The 22,377-nt window shown below is 36.3% G+C and overlaps 2 protein-coding genes across 2 annotated transcripts; both read left to right on the top strand.

Annotated features, from left to right (window-relative positions):
• Nucleotides 1-945: 945 nt before the first annotated feature.
• abcb6a (ATP-binding cassette, sub-family B (MDR/TAP), member 6a) lies at nt 946-13,968 on the top strand. The gene is made up of 20 exons (XM_058775608.1): nt 946-1,142; nt 1,705-2,251; nt 3,720-3,857; nt 3,938-4,127; nt 6,977-7,069; nt 7,168-7,360; nt 7,633-7,754; nt 8,759-8,868; nt 8,973-9,038; nt 9,186-9,311; nt 10,100-10,176; nt 10,264-10,327; nt 10,403-10,488; nt 10,595-10,652; nt 11,154-11,258; nt 11,353-11,527; nt 11,741-11,853; nt 12,432-12,526; nt 12,617-12,685; nt 12,778-13,968. The coding sequence occupies exons 2-20, from the start codon at nt 1,736-1,738 to the stop codon at nt 12,935-12,937; spliced, it is 2,556 nt and encodes an 851-aa protein (XP_058631591.1). The 5' UTR covers nt 946-1,142; nt 1,705-1,735; the 3' UTR covers nt 12,938-13,968.
• A 589-nt stretch (nt 13,969-14,557) lies between these two features.
• On the top strand, nt 14,558-22,327 carry cnppd1 (cyclin Pas1/PHO80 domain containing 1). Its single transcript, XM_058775730.1, has 8 exons — nt 14,558-14,766; nt 15,169-15,271; nt 17,632-17,713; nt 17,817-17,937; nt 18,021-18,149; nt 18,317-18,378; nt 18,742-18,859; nt 20,712-22,327. The coding sequence occupies exons 1-8, from the start codon at nt 14,575-14,577 to the stop codon at nt 21,327-21,329; spliced, it is 1,425 nt and encodes a 474-aa protein (XP_058631713.1). The 5' UTR covers nt 14,558-14,574; the 3' UTR covers nt 21,330-22,327.
• The last annotated feature ends 50 nt before the right edge of the window (nt 22,328-22,377 follow it).

The following is a 22,377-nucleotide window of genomic DNA, read 5'->3' as shown; positions in this document are numbered from 1 at the left end:
AAAGCACACTGCTGTGCTACACTTACCATTGTTACAGTGTGTAGTAGTATGTACAGTATATTATGCACAATCTCTGAATGTTCTGAATGCATGGAATATCTGGATGACAATGCAATGCGACGACTTGACCTTCCATTTCCATGAAGAATGAACCTAAAAGTAATGTCAGCAATTATGTTGTTTACCCATTATTTGATTAGACAGTCAAATATAAATGCATTTGATTTATACTGCTGCACATACTACCAAAAATATAAGGTGGTAGTGTGTAGTGTAAGTGGCCTATACTGCATACGTTCAGTAAGTAGAAGACAAACATAGCCCGTATAATGCTGCCATCTGCTGGTAAATTTTCAGTTTGGAGCAAAAATAAATAAATAAAGTGTAAGTTAAACGATAAAGTCTAAGAAAAAATTTTAAGATAACATGAATCATTACTTTTTTATGATGTCTAAGCTTTTGTGATGTCTGTATATCCCCCTTTTCTTTCTCTCTTAATGTTAATTATCGTTGTGTTTTTTTTTTTTTTTGTATTTGCAATAAAAAATTAAAATAAAATAATAATAATAATAAATAATAATAAAAAATTAATGAGTTTATTCCTTCAGGGGGCGCTCGGCTGCTCTGAAAGCCTAATCTTCCATTGAGTCCCATTCAAATCTTAGGATGTTTTTTTGTTTTACCGTAGACATTTACTTATAAAAAAATATATAATCTTTCAAGTCAATTAACCCTAACATTTGGTATTTTACATACAGTGGAAATCCACTGCAGCCGCAATGAATAAAATGATTTTCTTTTAAATTATCATTTAGTAATCACAACGAACTGTGATTGCACCATTCTTATTAGCGCTGAGAAAAGTAACGCCGCTCAAGACAGCGGTGTGAGCGAGGAGCGCTAGGACCCTGAGAAGTCCATTATAGGTCTTACCAAACCCCTGTTTTTGGTGTGACGTCGGTCTGTCCCGGTGTTATTGTGTAAGTCATGGACGGTGGAGTTGAACGGTGTGAGTTTAAGGCTGCAAGGACATACAGCAAACGCAGACTTTTAATTGATTTAGCACTAACGTTCATCTGAGGGGATAATTATTCAAGGACGCACGCGAAAGTCTAGAAGGATCTCAGTGACATTTGAAACAGGTTAGTTCATAATCTTATTGGCCTAACACATGTTTATATGTGCGTGGTATCACATCGTAATACTATGTTACTTTGATATGCATGGTAATAAATGACACTTACAAAGAAGAACTGTCAGGATCGAACATGGTACAGTAGCGTGGTAATACCATGTTTTGCATGCAATGTACCACGGTGGTGTATTAGTAAGTTGGTCATTTATATATGAAGAGTTAAGATGCAAAATCATCTCTAAGTGCTGTTTTAAATTTTCTTCTAAAATGAGCATTTTTTTATCAGGCTCCTAATTTATTAAATTCACTTTAGTGGCATTGCATAAGTTCTTTTCATTGCCATTAAAGTGAAATGTGTTAACATAAACACCCCCCCCACACATTATTTTTAAGTACATCAAATTAATCTAAATGAAAATGGGAAATGCTTGTTGCTATTTTTTAATAGTAAATACCTTGGAGTAAACATGATAGTTTGTTAATATGGAATGCATGCAGTGCCATAGAATTTATTTTGGTTGTGGGAAATAAAAGTTGATCAGGTTTCCTCACCGTTTTGTTTTTTCCAGATATTGTTTGTGTGGGTCCACCATCATCATCATGGTGGAGATGAAGAGTTACTGTGAAGCGGGGGTCTCCATGCAGCAGGTCTGGGTGGAGGGCGGTCTGACTCTGTGCTTCTACTTCACCCTGGTGCCATCCGTCCTCCTCACCCTCTCCTTCCTCTTTGGCACGTTTCTGTGTGTATGCTACAGCCGTTACGGCACAGCCATGGAGCCCAAGTTCATCCCTCGCTCTCGACTCTACCGGCTCCAGGTGGGCCTGTCGGTGCTGCTCGTCCTGCAGGCTCTGGGCTGGATGGTGTTTCGAATCGCTCGGAGTGCAGAGCTGCCGGGGTACGTGGTTGTGTACGGCTGTCTCTCCACGCTGGGCTGGATTTGGGCCGTGGCCCTGCTGCGTCTGGAAAGGAGGAGGGTTCTGGTGCGGGACAGAACCAGAGGACACAGTACGGTACTGTTGCTGTACTGGGCTGTAGCGTTTGCGGCCGAAAACCTGGCGTTTGTGTCGTGGATGAGCCCTCGGTGGTGGTGGACTCTGGAAACATCCGATCAACAGGTAAGTGCGTGTGTGACTGTTTATGTTAATGAAAATTTGCATATGGTAATATGTTGCATTAATGTAAGGATAGGGGATTTTTTGCCTGTTTATCATCCACCAAGTGGAAAGTAATGGCTTACCTCTCTTTAACATAATTTATATTGAATTATGTTAAGTTATGCATCAGAATGTAGTACTTTTTTTTTTTTTAATGTATTGTATATTGTATTATCATCAGTTTTTGTACCATAACCTTTGGCACTGATGCCATTGTTCTGAAGTGTTTGAAAGTGTAGGAATCCTGCTCACACACCATGACTCAGCATTATAGTAATAGTGTGAAATGATTATTTATTTACAATAAAGTTTCAGGATCCAGCAGATTAGGTTTAACAACTCAGCAATGGCTCAGCAATTCCGTCAAGTTTGATGGTCATTGAAAAATAATATTGTTGAGTCATTATGTGTCTTTAAATAGTAGACAGTGACATGTGGAAATATTGTCAAGTCATGGTCAGTTCTAGCTGCGTTTCCTTCCCGCTTGCATTAGCAACACCCCAGCTGTTCAAGATTGACCAATCAGATAACAGATTTTGTGACACTTCATGACGTGGAAGTTTCACTCTGCTCATTCTAGTCTTACTGTAAACATTGAATGTTGAGTGCATGTTGTAAAAATGGCAATTAATTGGCCAGATTTTCCTAAAAAGCATTTACAAAAATAGTCCAGTTTTCAAATAAAAAAAGCTTTGCAAATGTACATATATAATAAAATTAAATTAAAATAATTGAGCTTTTTTTTTTCCTGCAGTTAATTTGTACAACTGTGTATACAGCTTATTATTATTACATTTACCATTGTAATTATCTCAGGTCAATCAAATAGCTGTGTGTGTGTTATAATTAAATATTCTGTTATTAATTATTGTTAGTTAACCTTTAATACATTATCAATAATATTTTAAATTATAATTATAAATATTCTAAAATCTAAAATTCAGTCTTTTTTTTATAACTCCCATTTTTAAATTTGATTTAAATTAAAACATTTCATATTTAAAACTGTTTTGTATGTGCTTTGTTTTAAATTTGTTAAATGCCTCATATGTGACCCTGGATGACAAAACCAGTCTTAAGTGTCCATTTTTCGAAATTGAGATTTATACATGATCTGAAAGCTGAATAAATAAGCTTTCCGTTGATGTATGGTTTAATTGGTAACTCACTAATTACAGAAGACAAATTCAGTCAGCTACGCTGGACTGGATAAACTGCAATCAAATCCATGCAACATAATATTTTATTCTTTTAAAAATCTGAAAACTTTGAAGACCTTTTCTTTTAAAAGCTGATGACAAAAACAAAATGTGAGATACATTATAGTAATGTCTTTACTCTTTAGATGATATCAGAGAGATGCATGATTCAAGCAGATACAAACAATAGCAAATCATCATCATAAATACATAATATTCATTGTCTGCAGATGGAGTTTGCTTTCTGGCTGGTGCGGTACTTCAGCTCAGGTTTGCTGTTCCTGTTAGGCCTCAAAGCTCCAGGCTTGCCACGCCGTCCGTACATGCTTCTGGTCAATGAAGACGAGCGAGATGTGGAGCACGGAGCAGTAAGACGTTACATTCACTGTCAAATCTTACTTATGTAATAATAATTAATCTTATTTTTGCATCTCTTGCATGTTTTCAGCCTCTTTTGGGTAATTCTACTGAGAATCAGTCTGCATGGAAAGATTTTGGGAAGAAGGTGCGTCTGTTGTTGCCGTACATGTGGCCTAAAGGCAGCGTCCTGCTCCAGCTGCTGGTTCTGCTTTGTCTTGGGATGCTGGGAGTGGAGCGCGCCATTAATGTGTTTGTGCCCATCTACTACAAGAACATAGGTACAGAATAAGACTCTTATTTAGTCAAGAATCAATTATTTATGATATGTATATACAGTGGCGCAAAAAAGTATTTAGTCAGCCACCAATTGTGCAAGTTCTCCCACTTAAAAAGATGAGAGAGGCCTATAATTTTCATCATAGGTATACCTCAACTATGAGAGACAAAATGAGAGAAAAAAAAAAATCCAGAAAATCACATTGTAGGATTTTTAAAGAATTTTTTTGCAAATTATGGTGGAAAATAAGTATTTGGTCAATAACAAAATTTCATCTCAATACTTTGTTATATACCCTTTGTTGGCAATGACAGCGCTCAAACGTTTTCTGTAAGTCTTCACACACTGTTGCTGGTATTTTGGCCCATTCCTCCATGCAGATCTCCTCTAGAGCAGTAATGTTTTGGGGCTGTCGCTGGGCAACACGGACTCCAAAGATTTTCGATGGGGTTGAGATCTGGAGACTGGCTAGGCCACTCCAGGACCTTGAAATGCTTCACGAAGCCACCCTTCGCTGTTCGGGCGGTGTGTTTGGGATCATTGTCATGCTGAAAGACCCAGCCACGTTTCATCTTCAATGCCCTTGCTGATGGAAGGAGGTTTTCACTCAAAATCTCACGATACATGGCCCCATTCATTCTTTCGTTTACGGATCAGTCGTCCTGGTCCCTTTGCAGAAAAACAGCCCCAAAGCATGATGTTTCCACCCCCATGCTTCACAGTAGGTATGGTGTTCTTTGGATGCAACTCAGCATTCTTTCTCCTCCAAACACGACAAGTTTAGTTTCTATTTTGGTTTCATCTGACCATATGACATTCTCCCAATCCTCTTCTGGATCATCCAAATGCTCTCTAGCAAACTTCAGACGGGCCGGACATGTACTGGCTTAAGCAGGGGGACACGTCTGGCACTGCAGGATTTGAGGCCTTTGTTACTTTGGCCCCAGCTCTCTGCAGGTCACTCACTAGGTCCCCCCGTGTGGTTCTGGGATTTTTGCTCACAGTTCTTGTGATCATTTTGACCCCACGGGGTGAGATCTTGCATGGAGCCCCAGATCGAGGGAGATTATCAGTGGTCTTGTATGTCTTCCATTTTCTAATAATTGCTCCCACAGTTGATTTCTTCACACCAAGCTGCTTACCTATTGCAGATTCAGTCTTCCCAGCCTGGTGCAGATCTACAATTTTGTTTCTGGTGTCCTTTGACAGCTCTTTGGTCTTGGCCATGGTGGAGTTTGGAGTTGGACTGTTTGAGGTTGTGGACAGGTGTCTTTTATACTGATAACGAGTTCAAACAGATGCCATTAATACAGGTAACGAGTGGAGGACAGAGGAGCCTCTTAAAGAAGAAGTTACAGGTCTGTGAGAGCCAGAAATCTTGCTTGTTTGTAGGTGACCAAATACTTATTTTACAGAGGAATTGACCAATTAATTCTTTAAAAATCCTACAATGTGATTTTCTGGATTTCTTTTTCTCATTTTGTCTCTCATAGTTGAGGTATACCTATGATGAAAATTACAGGCCTCTCTCATCTTTTTAAGTGGGAGAACTTGCACAATTGGTGGCTGACTAAATACTTTTTTGCTCCACTGTATATATATATATATATATATATATATATATTAGTGCTGTCAAATGATTAATCGCGATTAATTGCATCCAAAATAAAAGTTTTTGTTTACATAGTATATGTGTGTACTGTGTATATTTATTATGTATATATAAATACACACCCATGCATGTATATATTTAAGAAAAATGTTTATTTATTAAATATACTGTATTTATATATAATATAAATTATATGAATATAAATATATACATGTAAATATTTTCTAAATATATACTGTATGTGTGTATATTTATATAATAGTACACAGATATATTATGTAAATAAAAACTTTTATTTTGATGTGAATCGTTTGACAGCACTAAAATATATATAATATATATATATATATATATATATATATATATATATATATTAGTCAAGGATCAATTATTTATGATATATACAGTCAAACCAAAAATGATTCAGTCACACACACAAGTAATGTTTGCCCACACCACCATAAAGCCCAGATCGGTGGAGTGTTGCAGGGATGTTTGTCCTTCTGTGGGTTTCTCCTATCTCTACATATGATCATGGAGCTCAGCTAGAGTCACCATCAGGTTCTTGGTCACCACTCTAACCAAAGCCCTTCTCCATCAATTGCTCAGTTTGGCCAGGAGGCCAAAGGAAGACTCCTGGTTGTTTCAGACATCTTCCATTAAGGGCAACAGAGACTACATGCTTCTGTGACCCTTCCACGAAGCAGAATTTTTTCTGAACTCTTCTCCAGATGTGTGGCTTGACACAAATCTGTTTCTGAGCTCTACAGGCAGCTATTTTGACATCAGGGCTTGGTCTTTACTCTAATATGCATTATCAGCTGTTGGACCTTTTATTAAGACGTGTGTGCCTTTCCAAATCATACCCATTTCAGTTGAATTCGCCACAGGTTAACTTCACTCAACGTGTAGTAACATCTACAAGCAATGTGAATGCTCCTGTGCTAAATTTCAACTGTCCCAGGCAAGGGTATAAATACTTATGCAATGGAATCATTTAAATTTTTTATTTTTAATAAATTTGCAAAGATGTTAAAACCTGTTTTTTTTTTTTGCATTACCATTATGGTGTATGGAGTGTAGATTAATGTGGGAAAAAAGTAATTTAAAGCAGTTTAACATAAGGCAGCGACATAACAAAACATGAAAAAAAATGAAGGGGTGTGAATACTTTTGCAAGTTTCTCTCTATATATGTATTGATTTATATATATATACATTGATTTCCTCCTGTAACAGTGAACCAGCTGACAGACGGGAGCTCCTGGAAGACTCTGGCGACTACAGTGTGTCTTTATGCGTTCCTGAAGTTCCTGCAGGGAGGTGGAGCTGGTGAGGGAACATCTCCCAATTTAATGTCTTTGTAGTGTAATGTGGAATATCCTTTAGAATCCGACTACAGTCTGATCTCCATTTGAACCCATCTGCAGGAGCGTCTGGGTTTGTAAGTAACATGCGTTCGTTCCTGTGGATTCGAGTGCAGCAGTACACTAACCGCGTGGTCCAGGTGCGTCTCTTCGCTCATCTGCACTCTCTGTCTCTGCGCTGGCACCTGGGCCGCCGCACAGGGGACGTCCTGAGAAGCATCGACAGGGGAACTTCATCCATCAACAGCCTGCTGAGGTCAGATCTAAAAAATGTTTTAAAATGAGCATTAGCTTTAGATTATACTGCATCTTGATACCACAGACCTTCTTATCTCAAGCACTGCAATGCAAGTATTAACAAGGTCAAGTAGGTCGCTGTGCAATATTAATCTTGAATGCGTTAGCATTCATGCATATAAAACTTAAGTACAGATAGTATGCTTGTGCAGTAAAAGTGATCTCAGTTTGTATTACCTTCAAATATATACAGTATATATATATGCATAATTTTTTTGTTTAATCCGACAGCTACATCGTGTTCAGCATCTTCCCCACTATTGCTGACATTGTCATCGCCATTGTCTATTTCATATCCAATTTCAATGCCTGGTTTGGCCTCATAATCTTCGTTTGCATGGCCCTCTACCTCAGTAAGTATCTAACAATGGTCATTTCTAAATGTGAATACATGAACACACACATTGCTGAAGATACTGTAGTTGCTTCTTTTCTGTGTTTTCTGGTTAAGTAAATTAAAACTCTTAAGTAATGGAATAACTATGCATATGGAGTTATTGTCATGTAACCAAAGTCTTGTTTACACTTCAATGGCAAATTAAATTTGAATATCTTGTCTAGCTGGTTCGGGTGTGTAACTGGAGGTTGGGATAATGGCTAGGTTGTATGAAAGCATATTGTGCAGAACATAATACTGTATACACTGCCTTCTGAAAGTGTAGCATCTGAAACAGAGTGCAGTATGCAAACATTTATGCTATATTTTTTGTCACACCATTGCATAATGTTTAACTAAAAACGATTCAAAATCATTTTGAGCTATTGAAACGAAGCTAAAATGACACAAAATATAAACATTAGATGAAAAACTTAAAAAACATAAATGAACAAATTAGAAATGTTGCCTTCACAACTAAAGTTAAAGTACTAAAATTACTAAAAGTAAAACTGAAATAAAAATGAAGCTAAATAGATGAAAAATATGAAAAATGACAAAACCATATAACAAAATACTAAAATGTTAACTAAAAATGTAATGAAAACAGAAAATATGAATTCAGTATAAATTCAAGCTAATATTAAAAATACTTAAGTAGTATATAAATAATACCAAAATTGCACTGTCAGTTAATCTCATTATGCATCTTGCTTGTTTGGTCTCACTTTATGATTTTATTAATAAAAATTATTTTAAAATAGCAATTGATATTACTTTACAGCTAATTCACAAAATGTGAACAGTATGCTGCACAAGTAGTGTGTACAGTAGTTCTGAATATACCTAAACTCAGGAAAATGGAGTGCAGTATTGTTTATGATTCTTTCATCTCAAGAGTCACTAAAGAAAGAAGAATGGAAATATACTAGATCAGCATTTGATTTATTGATTGATTGCTGTTATCTGTGTCTCTGTCAGCTCTCACGATTGTTATCACTGAATGGAGAACCAAATATAGGCGAGATATGAACACTCAAGATAACAATGCCAAATCGAAAGCTGTGGACTCTTTATTGAACTTTGAGACGGTATGGCTTCAATTTGTTTGACTAAGGTGTCAGAATGTGTGTTACAAGAATTATTAAACTTGTGCTATGCATATGCTGTGATTAAATTATGATATTGTCAACAGGTGAAATATTACAATGCAGAGAGTTATGAAGTGGGTCGCTTTGAGGATGCCATCTTGAAATATCAGGTAACATTTGTTAAGAATATTTTTAGACTGCTCTCCACACAACATTTGTTGTATTTCATCTTTATTTTAAAGAAATTGATTTGAAATGAATTTAATGTTGAAGAGCTCACAGTAATATAAATAAATGCCACTTTTTCTTTTGCTCAGATATCGGAGTGGAAGACCAACGCATCTCTGGCGCTCTTAAATCAAACACAAAACCTCATCATCGGCTTGGGTCTTCTGACCGGATCTCTGCTCTGTGCGTACTTCGTGACAGAGGGAAAGTTTCAGGTATGAACATTAAATAAATAGAAAGAAGGAACATAAATGTACACTACTGTTTAAAAGATTATTATTTTTTTAATATTCAGCAAAGATGCATTAAATTCATCGTAACTTAAAATCTTTAACTCAAATAAATGCTGTTTTGCATTACAGGAAAAAATTATTACATTTTAAATATATATTTAAATAGAAAATAAATTGCATAATATTACTGTTTAAGTATTTCTAATCAAATAAATGCAGCCTTGTTGAGCATAAGAGATGCATTTCAACAACAACAACAAAAATCTTACTGAACGGTAGTGAATATGTATACAGTGGACAGTTCTTCTGACTTTATAATTTGATTGGATGAGCCACATTCAAAGTCATTGTAAAACAGCCGATAAATACGCACCTGTAACACCACATCGGTTAAATTACATGTTGCTCCTTTCTAAGGTTTCAGTGTTGCTTCATAAACAGGCTAATGCACTACATTACTTTTCCAACCAGGGATTTATGAGATTGTGATTGAAATGCCATTGTCATATTTCCACTTCAGACTGAGGTTTTACTATTGTTTACATGTCAGAGTTCATGCTCACAGTTCACTGTCTCATATTTTATTGGATTGTGGTGGTTAATTCATTCAGCTGGCACAAAGCGATAAGGCGGTACATAACAATCAAACCAATACAGAAATATGAAAAAAAAAAAACATTATTTCAATGAGCAGTGAACAAGCAGAGATTTTTGTAAAGGTTTGTTTGTCATGTGACATGAACTCCATGTAACTCATCGTGGTCTTCCAGGTCGGGGATTATGTGCTGTTTGGGACGTACATCATCCAGCTCTACACTCCTCTCAACTGGTTTGGAACATACTACAGGCATGAAGCTTTTGTCATCTGTGTATAGATAACTATATATTTAAAAAAACAAAAACAAACAGTAAACGTGTATCTTTCCTCTAACAGAATGATCCAGAATTCTTTTATTGATATGGAAAGCATGTTCAAGCTCTTCACTGAGGAAGAGGAGGTGAGTGGAAGGTTTTTCATTGAAATTTATTTCGCAGAAGTATCGGATAATTAAAGACATGATGATTTGATTTAGGTGAAGGATGACGTCAATGCAGGAAACTTCAACTACAGCCAGGGAAAAATAGAGTTTGAGAATGTCTTCTTCAGCTACATGCAAGGGTGAGTAGCTTCAGTCATATTCGTTTCTATTATTTTTAATTTTATTATTACTATTAGAGTAGTTTGTGTCTCCAAAAGCAATATTCAGAATTGGATATTTTTGCAGCAAGGAGATTCTAAAAGACGTCTCTTTTACCGTTCTCCCTGGACAAACAGTTGCACTTGTAAGTCTATTCTATTCTATTCTATTCTATTCTATTCTATTCTATTCTATTCTATTCTATTCTATTCTATTCTATTCTATTCTATTCTATTCTCTGCTGCTCAATAAACATTTCTTATTATCAATGTTGAAAACCATTGTGCTGCTTAATATGTTTGTGCAAATCATGATATACTACCGTCAAAGAGTTTTTAAAAACAAAAAGATATTAATAGTTTTATTCAGTAAAGAGGCATTGAATTGAATTAAAGTGACAGTAAAGACATTTATAATGTTACAGAAGATTTTTTTCATTTTTGCTTTTTTATATATATAAATTTCTATTCATTAAAAAATCCTAAAAGAAAAATTGCAGTTTCCACAAAAAAACAAAACAGCAAAACACTGATAATAATAATAAGAACCATTATTAATAACTGAGCACCAAATCAGCGTATTAGAAAAAAAACTTAAACTTTTGACCACTAGTGTATGTGTAATCACTTTTTTTGGTTTATTTCAGGTTGGACAGTCTGGATCAGGAAAGAGCACCATCATCCGTCTGCTTTTCCGTTTTTATGACGTTCAGGGCGGGAGTGTAAAAATAGATGGCCAAGACATCTCAAAGGTGAACCTGCCATTGATACAAGAACAAAGACCTTTAAATTCCTGTCATAGCAATTTAAATTGCACTAAATGTGGCACGTCTGGTTGTGTCTCAGGTGAAGCAGTCCTCTCTGCGCGCTCACATTGGCGTCGTACCTCAAGATACCGTCCTGTTTAATGACAACATTCGAGATAACATCCGCTACGGTCGAGTTACTGCTTCTGACCAGGAGGTGGAGGAGGCTGCCATCGCCGCCGACATCCATGACAAAATCATAACCTTCCCGGAGGGTGAGAACCATGTATACAAAATCTACAACTTTGCAGCATTTACTAAAATAACTGAAACTAAAACTGAAATTAAAAAAGATAAAAACTAATTAAATGGCAAAAACACAACTAAAAAATGGATATAAAATTAAAATGGATACTATAATGATATCTCAGTGGTACTAAAATAACTAGATGATATAGCTGATATTCATAATTAATATTTATTTGTAGGCTATGACACTCAGGTGGGTGAGAGGGGGCTAAAGTTGAGCGGCGGAGAGAAGCAGAGAGTCGCCATCGCTCGCACCATCCTCAAAGCGCCACAGATCATCCTCCTCGACGAGGTACAACATCACCAGTGCATTATGGGAGAATGCATACGCTATGTGGGAATTATCATGATTTCTTGTTGAGAAGTGTTTTAATTGTTTTCACAAAATTAGATAATGCTGTGCAATTACATGACTGTTCAAGAGTTTGGAGAAAATTTAAGAAATTAATATTTTGATAATAAAAATGAAAATATGTTTGCATTATGGCACATGTATGCATTTATAATCTTACAGAAGATTTCTCTTTCAAATAAATGCTGTTCTTTTGAACTTTCTGTTTATGGGAAAATCCTGAATAAATGTCACTTATGAAAGTTATATTAAATTGTAATAATATTTCACAATGTTACTGTTTTTATTTTTGTTCAATTAATTAATTAATAAGCTTTGATGAGCATAAGAGACGTCTTTCTAAACATCTTACTGACCCCAAACTTTTAGTTTGATATGTGATGAGGGATTTTGGACAGAAATAGAAAACAAGCAAGCGATTGTCTTTTTGTGATTAGAACAAAAACTGTAAAAGAGATTTATGTAAAACACAAAATGTCTTGATTGACTAATTTACTCATCTTCTAATCTACCCATAGGCCACATCTGCTCTAGACACACAGACCGAGCGAAATATTCAGGCCTCACTGGCTAAAGTCTGCACCAACAGAACTACGATTGTGGTGGCACACAGGTAAACACATCATTAAATCAAATAAATTATTATAGTGATAAAACAAGTCATGAATATTGTATAACAGCTTCATTGATTTGCACACTGTAGATTGTCGACTGTGATTGGAGCCGATGTGATTCTTGTACTTCGTGATGGACAGATTGTGGAGAGAGGAAGGTGGGTTTATTTACTGGTATACTGAACACAAATTTAGACAAAGTTAATACATGAACTATGTGTTTAAAGTCCAGTATTGTTGTTTGTGGTAGGCACGATGAGCTGTTGGCGAAGGGAGGCCTGTACTGTGACATGTGGCTCAAACAGCAGCAGGCGCAGGATTCAGACTCGGCCTCTGACACCGAGACCAAAGACAGGAAATCTGAGAAACTACAGCCGCAATCATCCACTGCAGGACACAAGGGACATTAGGCACACGAGACGCGCAATCAGATCTGGTTTCGTGTGCATTTTAAGCTCGTCCGATGCTGTTTTGACATATTAGAACGATAATGATTTAATGTCATATTGTTTTTTGTTTTTTTTTGCCAGTTCTTAAAAATGATCCAAAATGCCTAAGGATTTATTTATTTATGAGATATTTAAGTCCTTTTTTATATTCCTTTTTGCAATTACATTTCCCTTAAACTTCATTCATAATGCTTATTAATATGAGAGAAGACTGACAGAGTATAAAATAATGCTGAGTATAAAATTATGGCTCCTTCAACTACTATAACTTAAGTATGTTGAATGTACAGTGGGGTTAATTTATTTTAATCGGTCGGTGGACTTCTCTGGTTGCATTGATTTTCTGATGCTTTGCTGTTCTTTGGAATAGCGAACATTCAGCAACTGATTGTAATTGTATATATGATCTACATCAGAACACATTGCGATTTTATTTGAAAATGAATAATTATATTTCTGGTGCCATTGTATAACAGTAAATACCGATATTTGACTTTCTATACATACTAAGTTTAAGTTTAGGACTAGGTTATAGGCAGGGGGGGGGTCATTTCCTCAATCAATTTTCATGTTAATTCCTGATATATTATGTGCACATTTGTCTGATTTTTTTACTCTGTGATCATTTGTGCGCTTAAAGATCATTTTGTTATGCTGTGTGTGTGGAGTGATTATTTATTGCTTAGATGCAATACTGTACAGCTTCTGTTCAGTTTAAGGGACATGGGAGCTTGCTCACTTTATAGCACTGACACTAAACTCAGGGGACAAGGTTGAAATGAGCCATTGGGGTGTTTTTTGCTGTACTATGTAGATTTCCGGACAAAAGTCTTGTAGTAGTTTGATTATTCAAAGAACAGGTGGAGAAATAGCGGATAAAAAAACTCAGTCGTAACAGGAAGTCTGTGAAGATTTTTTTGTATGTATTTTATTGTGCAATAAAGGCAACGAAGGGAGTATGTTTATATTAATATGCTCTTTGTGAATATTGATCACATTGTTTTGTGTGTAAAATATTGTATGTACATTAAAATGCCATACGTATTTACTTTATATTTTGTTTAGAAATAAAAATCCATAAAATTATTTTAGAAAATATTTAGTTTATTACTATTGCATTGTTTGTATTAGAACGCACTGAAAGAGACTTTCCTCCTTTTTTTTTTTTTTTTTTTTTACACTAGGGGGTGCTTTACGGCCAAAAACAGGGCAAACTATTGAGTCATTCAAATCAGTGTGTTATTGGAGATATTTTTACACACCTGACATGTAATCGTTTAAATCTGCTGCTCTATTACTGCGAAGTACTTGGCATATAAATAAAAATCCTTCTTGCGCAATTTCAAATAAATTAATTTTAAAAAATGCCATAGTGACTAATCATAAACTACTTAGATTGGTCCATTAAAAATAGCGGTGAGAAAAGTAACATGTACAGCGCTGCAATGCTGGTCCGTGATATTGGGAAACTTTGGATTAGAAATACACAGCGATTAGGTAAGACATAAAACTATATAGTTATTTAAAAAAACTTATTCAAATTACACCATAAAAATGTTTGACCGAAGGTCGTAGTCCCGCCCTACGCAAATGAACGCATGGTGCGTAACTGTGATTGTGAATACGTCGCGACGCAGCTGTCACGGCAGAGAGAGAGCGATTCCACGACGCCTACCTTCGGGCTTTCTGTGTTTTCAGTCCTTTTAAATCAATGCTGGAGACCCAAAATGGATTTTGGCGATTTGTTTGACGAGCGAACGTTCATCTTTTCTGACTTCCAGGAGTTTACGGTCAGTATCGCTGGTGTTTTTGTTCTAGTTCCGCTGTTTTGGCGGGTGACTGAGGAACTCACGCGAAACTGACTTATGTAAAAACTTTAAATGCGTTTTAACGTCTTCTTTCATTTAAAACCCAGAATATTAGACTGAACGAAATGAATTATTCTTAAATACAGCAAATAGCTTTTGTATGTAAGACAGTACGTTAACTATTTGTTGTGAGTAACGTTAGTTAATCTACGTTAGTTCGAGGCTCACTCAGAGGCCCAGTGTTTGGGTGTGATAGCAGAAACATATCCAATAGTGAAGTTGCTGCTTTAATGATATTACGTAGTCTTAATAGATCTCCTTTACATTTTTTGTTAAGATATTCGACATTTAAACCATGTTTTTGTATTGTGTAATCATGATCAGTTTCTACCTGGACACGAGCAGTTGTCAGAGAGAGTGAGGAAACGACTGTATTATGGTCTTGATTCTGACAGCCCATTGGATGCTCTATCATATCCCATGACAGGTGAGTCAACAAGCTAAACTAATATATATATATATATATATATATATATATAATAAATAATAGTCATGGCCAAAAATATCGGCACCCTTGCAACTTGCAATTCTGTCAGAAAATTGTTCCAATTGCAGATGTTTTGGTATTCACGTGCTTATTGTTTTTGTTTGCACTGCAACAACACACAAAAAAAAGAGAAGAAAAGTCAAACTTGATAAAATTTCACACAGAACTCAAAAATGGGCTGGACAAAATTATTGGCACCTTGTCAAAATTGTAAAAAATAATTGCTTTTCAAGCATGTGATGCTCCTGTAATTTGTATTTAGACACCTGTGGCAAGTAACAGGTGTGGGCAATATAGTAATCACACTTGCAACCAGTTAAAATGGAGAAAAGTTGACTCAACCTTTGTGTTGTGTGTCACACTGAGCATGGAGAAAAGAAAGAAGTGTAAAGAGTTGTCTGTGGATTTGAGAGAAAAAATTGTGGAAAAACATGGACAATCTCAAGGCTACAAATCCATCTCCAGAGATCTTAATGTTCCTGCGTCCACTGTGCGCAATATCATCAAGAGGTTTACAGCCAAGAAGAGCAAAATTAATGAAAAATTACAACGAAGGATTGTTCGAACAGTGGATAAAGAACCCTGATTAACTTCCAGACAAATTCAAGCTGATCTGCAGACACAGGGTACAACAGTGTCAGCTCGCACTGTCTGTCGCCATCTGAATGAAAAAGAACACTATGGTAGGAGACCCAGGAGGACACCACTGCTGACACAAAGGCATAAAAAAAGCAAGACTGGAGTTTGCCAAAACTTATGTGACAAAACCACAATCCTTTTGGGAGAACGTATTGTGGACAGATGAGACAAAAGTAGAGCTTTTTGGTAAAGGACATCATGGCACTGTTTACAGAAAAAGAAGAACACAGTCCCTACAGTCAAACATGGTGGAGGTTCAAAGATGTTTTGGGGTTGCTTTGCTGCTTCTGGCACTGGATTCCTTGACTGTGTGAACGGTATCATGAAATCTGCTGATTACCAAAGAATTTTGGGGTGCAACGTAGTGGCCAGTGCCAGAAAGCTGCGTCTCCACCAGAGGTCATGGGTCTTCCAGCAGGACAATGACCCGGAACACACTTCAAAAAGCACCAGAAATGGCTACAAACGAAGTGCTGGAGAGTTCTGAAATGGCCAGCAATGAGTCCAGATCTGAATCCCATAGAACACCTGTGGAGAGATCTGGGAGAAGGCATCCTTCAAATCTGAATAACCTGGAGCAGTTTGCAAAAGAAGAGTGGTCCAAAATTCCAGTAGAGAGGTGTAAGAAACTCATTCATGGTTACAGGAAGCGACTGATTTCAGTAATTTTTTTCCAAAGGGGGTGCTACCAAATATTAAGTTAAGGGTGGCAATAATTTTGTCCAGTGGATTTTTTTGGGTTCTGTGTGAAATTTGTATCAGATTTGACTTTTTAAACAAACATTTGAGTACCAAAACATTTGCAACTGCAACAATTTTCTGAGAGAAAGAAGGGTTGCATTTTCTGACAGAATTGCAAGGGTGCTGATATTTTTGGCCATGACTGTGTGTGTATATGTATGTGTAGTTATTTGCATGTTAATTATTATTTTGATAATTGAGTCATATTTTATTATGGCTTAATTATTTATACATAAGTGACCCTGGACCACAAAACCAGTCCTAAGGGTCAATTTTTTGAAATTGAGATTTATACATCATCTGAAAGCTTTTCATTGATGTATGGTTTTGTTATGATAGGGCAATATTTTGCAGAGATATTTGGACAACTATTTGAAAATCTGGAATCTTAGGGTGCAAAAAAGAAAATCTAAATATTGAGAAAATCACCTTTAAAGTTGTCCGAATGAAGTTCTTAGCAATGCATACTACTAATCAAAAATTAAGTTTTGATATTTAAAAAAATTTCCTACCGTAAATATATCTCCATGGAACATGATCTTTCCTTAATAGCCTAATGATTTTTGGCGTAAAAGAAAAATCGATAATTTTGACCCATACAATGTGTTGTTGGCTATTGCTGCAAATATACCCGTGCTACTTAAGACTGGTTTTGTGGTCCAGGGTCTCACATTTAAAATTATTAGAATTCAGTTTAATATCAAAAATTAAATACAGGGGAGACATATTGCTCATATTAACAAATTGTCATAGCATAAAAATATTTTGGGTCATGTAAAGTTTCTATATCAATGAATTCCCAGATAGGGACATGTTTGGGTACATATTTTTTTTTCATCATGCATATTCTATTCATATAACAGTTTATTTTATTTGTGTGTTCAGTACTGCTTGATCACTCATCATTGTATTTCCTCTAGATATTGCTGTGGAACTGCTCCAAAAATCTGCCCCAAGTCCTATAAGGAAACTCCATAAGAAATACGCTGCACACGTAGCCAGGTAGGATCGCCTTAACTTTGATTTTGAAATATAATCTCATTAATAAATATTGTGTATGATGCATTTTCACTGTATTAATCTCAAATTGTTTTTTTTGTTACAGGGAAGCATGTATATCTCCCTGCGCTATGATGTTGGCCTTGATATACATTGAAAGACTGCGACACAGAAATCCCGAATACCTGCAACAGATCTCATCCTCAGACCTCTTTTTGATATCCATGGTATGCACATCCAAGGATTTATAATTTTTACTAACCTTTTATTACCCTTATTTGCTTCTCTGAATTTCTAATGTTATCTCCAGATGGTTGCCAGTAAGTATTTGTATGATGAAGGAGAAGAGGAGGAGGTTTTCAACGATGAGTGGGGCACTGCGGCCAAGCTGGATGTTCAGACTGTCAACACTTTGGAGATGAACTTCCTCAATGCGATCGTAAGCGTGACTCTCTATCTTTCCAAAGAACTATGGCCTTTTACAGTAGTTCGACTTGTTTTGTCCTTTCATACACACTTATTAAAGCTAATACTAGATTAGGTTGCATTTCTGGTAGTGAGTTTTCTACAGAAATTGATTTGAAACAAGATCTTTCTCATTTACAGGACTGGAACCTCTTCACCGAGCCCAGTGACTTCTTTAAAGTCCTCAGTCAGGTGGAAAGCAGGTTGGTTAACATGCACTACTGTGTCGTAACAGTACATCTCAAATTATACTGAGTCACATGGTTTAAGTGAACACTCCTACTGGCCTTTAAGGGGTCACAGCATACATCTTTGTTCTTCTTTTCAAAAAATCAAGGACAAATTTTAATGTCATGACCTGTTTAAATAGCCTACTGGGCAGTGACTCACTTGGACTTAATGCAGTTGCCCTTTGCAGTCTAATCTGTTTATCAGAGTGAGTTGGATTAGCAGTACATTTCTCTTAAGTTGTGTGTCATATGACAAAGTTCAAGGCCCTTACACATGCTCGTTTTGTTGTTTGGTTATGTTCCAGTGTAAAAAGATCAATATTTTTGTCCTTGTAGCATTGCGGAGCGACAAGGAATGAAGCGAGGCTGGTTCACCTACACAGATCTCTGCGTCCTGTTGGAGCAAACCAATTGGAGGGAAGCTCTATCAGCTATCTACCAGCACTTTACCAAGGTCATTAATCACAGTTAAATCCATATAAACTCCTAAATACACCTAAAAAGTAGTCCATATGATGTGCACTGTATTCCAAGTCAACTAAAATTGGTGAAAAGTTTCCTTGTTTGTTGTTCTGAAATATTATTTTATTCAAATATGGCATGACAGACGCCTGTTTTGACATCACACTCAACATTGTCATAAAACAGTAAATCTGAAATAAAAAAAAAATAAAAAAATTGTATATAATATACACACACACAAGCATTTATTTATTTAATTTTTTAATTTAAGATTTGAGCAAAATTGTGGTTATGTACCAATATAAAACGATAGTAATTATATTTTATAGTCACATTGTTATAATGACACAATTTTTATTATTACTAAATTCAGTTATTAAAATAAATATTACTATTGTAATTTCACTAAAATAAAAAAGAGTTCTTAAATTGTCAAAATAAATTACAGTACGGCTCTAAATTTACAGTAGTAATGTTTATGGCTGTCATAATTTCTTTAATATCAAACATTAAATCTTTTATTTTCAACTTAAACTTTATTTATATAGCGCCATTGGAAATAAAAATTGTTCACTAATGTGCTTTACAATAAGTCCAAAGATAGTCAATAAATAATGTCATATTCAGAATAACAGATTTCAGACCTAAAACAAGACAACTCCTCAATAAATCTATGAATAAAAGCCAGAGATAATAGGTATGAACAGGCACTTTTGAATGAGCGCTCGCAGTCCCAGTTTACTTTCACTTTCAATTTTGCAATCGCGCACGCACTGTGTAAAGGGAGCACTTTTCACGATATTTGTCAATGAGCTCAGGATCTGTTGAGGTGCATATCCTCCAATATCTTGTCAGTCATCTCTCCTTATTCTCGACCCGTGATCAGTCAAATCTGACTCTTGCATCTCATGTTGGATGCAGGGTTGTTTTTTCCCCACGGAATTGGGCTGCTTTTAAACTGTTGCCTTGGGTTGGTTTCCCCCCCGTGGGTTAAAGGTTTGAAATATTGCATAAATTACATTCTACCTGAAATAAAACTCTGCTAAATGTTTTGTGAAGAAGGGCCACTAGTAGGAAGCCTTTGAGCTGTGTTTATGGTCAATGTACAGTGACTGTAAAATATTTATTTTAGGGATGGAAATTACATATTTTGATATTTGGGACATGGTCATTGCGCTACTTTGGGCTGTTTTTTACTGGATGCCCAATTAAAATGATGCAATAGATCATTATTTTATGATCATTCAGACTACTGACGGTCTGCATCAAATCAAGCACTCATCGTAATCGCAGGTAAACTGTCTGACCAGTCAGCTGTTTGTCATGAGAAGTGTTCTACAAAAGAGCTATGGTTTGCAGACCGTTATAAGAGTTGATTTTACAAATACATCTTTTGTAATTAATTCTTGCTTCTTGGGTTGCATTGGGTTAGTCCCTCAATTAATTGCTTCGTTCCCACCCTTCTGAATTATGTTGCATTGATAAGCAGTTATCACAAAGTAAGACTTTAGTTGTGCTGTCTTACAATCAATATATAGTACATGTAAGTTAAAGTTTCACCAGTGTAACCGGTTAAAACTTGGAGTGGCGAAGAGGTCTTAAAATGTATGTTAAGAGTCTAAAAAAAAGGTCTTAAAAGGTATTAAATTTAACTTCATGATTCCTGTATATACCCTGAAATCAACGTGCTTCACCAGAAACTCACTGCTACTATTTATTTAACTGAATTAAACGGTGTGCGATCTAATAATCACACTAAGCCATATTATGATCTTCAGTTTTATTTCAGTTAATCGTGAAGTGCTATCTTTAACCGTTTGTTGTGTTCTTTACCTCTCCTGCAGGTTACCTGTATATTGGGTCTCCTGTACTTGACTAGCGTAGCCGGTCTCATCGCTTCTTCCGCCGTCATCCACCAGCTCGGCCGTCTTCCCAATTCCAGCCGCACTTACTTGGACCTGATGAAGCACACATCCATTCAGACACCAGCACTTTTCCCCGAGCTCTTGCAGGACACACCGCGCCCAACCTCAAACCTCCACTGCTGCGTCCTGACCAATGACAGCTTGAAGCCGCGGCCCACCGCTGTGCCAGATCAGCAGGGCTTTACCTCTTCGTCCTATCAGAATATGGTGCTTTGTCTCTGGGGCTCCATCATCTCTGCTCTTTCCTACTCAAACCCCTCGTCGGACGTCCAGCCACAAGACTGTTTGGTGTCTGAAGTGATCTGTCACAGTCACATGGGCAGTTTCCCTCAGTGTGCAATAGCTCGCAATGGCTCAGCGCCTCTTTCCTCTCCGTGGTATGCTCGTCTCACAGCACTTTGGCTTGGGTTTGCTCCATTTAGTGAAAGCCTAATATTTTCAGACCCCCATCTTAGCTCCATGCCACCATTTCAAAGATGTTGCCCAGAGACGACTCTGCCATTTGGGAAATCGCCATCTCTTCTCATGCCCGGCTAGATGAGCCTTAAAGTAAAATAAAACCAGCAAAGTTTACATACGCAGTCAGCTCTCTCAGTTTTCTTTAATGTTGTGTACGAACCGGCCAAATGCTTGGTTATAACCGGGTTGTGGTGGGATATCAGTATGTTGGGGAGATGGTTGTAAGGAGGTTTATTACAGAAGTGGCATATGCAGATTGACACTTTGAATTTTGATGTGTGATGCAGTGTGTGCTTATGCAGTATGGACGAACAGGCTTTTTTTCTTTCACTTTCCGGATGGGTTCGGTTGGTTTTAGATGTTACGTGAAACCTCCAAAGCATCCAAGCAAAAATAATGGCAAGTAGTTACGTAAGTTAACAAAAGGCTCTGCTGTTATTCACGGAAGTGCGTGTTGTTGTTTTGCATAGTTCGCATGGTTTTGCGCAACATGCCAATGTCCTGAGGAGGACTGTTTTGTTTTGAAGTTCCTTCCTGTGAAAGCCTTTATTTTCAAGTTGGGAAATGGTTTGAATTTAAGCCTGGTTTTGTTCACTTTGGTTCAGAAAGGAAGGGTAGGAGAAAAACAGAAAGGGATCAGTTTTACAATGTCAGTTATATAATTTAGTTAGATTGTAATGGTCAGATAATTGATGCCATACCTCGTCCACGAAGCGTTCATCATAGATTGCTTTAGTTTGTAGTAACAATCCTCAATATTTGGATATCCTCAAGTAGTAAAATATTGCAGAACAGGCTAATTTAATAGATTTGGGTTCTTTGCTTGACTTTAATGAGTTTAATTTTGGCTTTATTTTATGTTCTTTAAACAATGTAATTAAGCAAATGGTATTAAAGTTATTAAGACTTGGACATAAAAGTTCCCTTTAATACCTGATTTACATATCCACCATTATTTGTTAATGGCTTCCAAAGTCTGTTAACTTTTTTTTTTTTTTGTCCCAATTTTGTACATTTTGTATAGAAATAATAAAAGAACATACAGCTGCAACAATGCAAAGAATAAAAACATATTAATCTAAGTCTTGACTTTTGTAACTTTTTTTAATATTGATGGTTTTTATAG

The sequence above is a fragment of the Onychostoma macrolepis genome, chromosome 01 (assembly GCF_012432095.1).
Source record: "Onychostoma macrolepis isolate SWU-2019 chromosome 01, ASM1243209v1, whole genome shotgun sequence".
NCBI classification, from domain to species: domain Eukaryota; kingdom Metazoa; phylum Chordata; class Actinopteri; order Cypriniformes; family Cyprinidae; genus Onychostoma; species Onychostoma macrolepis.
Note: the sequence above shows the minus strand (reverse complement) of the source record. Positions and strands in the feature narration are given on the sequence as shown.

Coding starts and splice junctions, on each gene's coding strand:
- cnppd1 (XM_058775730.1), top strand. CDS start 14,575: ATGGTGCGTAACTGTGATTGTGAATACGTCGCGACGCAGCTGTCACGG. Junction 14,767..15,168: donor CTGACTTCCAGGAGTTTACG/GTCAGTATCGCT, acceptor AATCATGATCAG/TTTCTACCTGGACACGAGCA. Junction 17,938..18,020: donor ACCTCTTTTTGATATCCATG/GTATGCACATCC, acceptor TGTTATCTCCAG/ATGGTTGCCAGTAAGTATTT.
- abcb6a (XM_058775608.1), top strand. CDS start 1,736: ATGGTGGAGATGAAGAGTTACTGTGAAGCGGGGGTCTCCATGCAGCAG. Junction 9,312..10,099: donor TGACAGAGGGAAAGTTTCAG/GTATGAACATTA, acceptor GTGGTCTTCCAG/GTCGGGGATTATGTGCTGTT. Junction 12,527..12,616: donor ACGATTGTGGTGGCACACAG/GTAAACACATCA, acceptor TGCACACTGTAG/ATTGTCGACTGTGATTGGAG.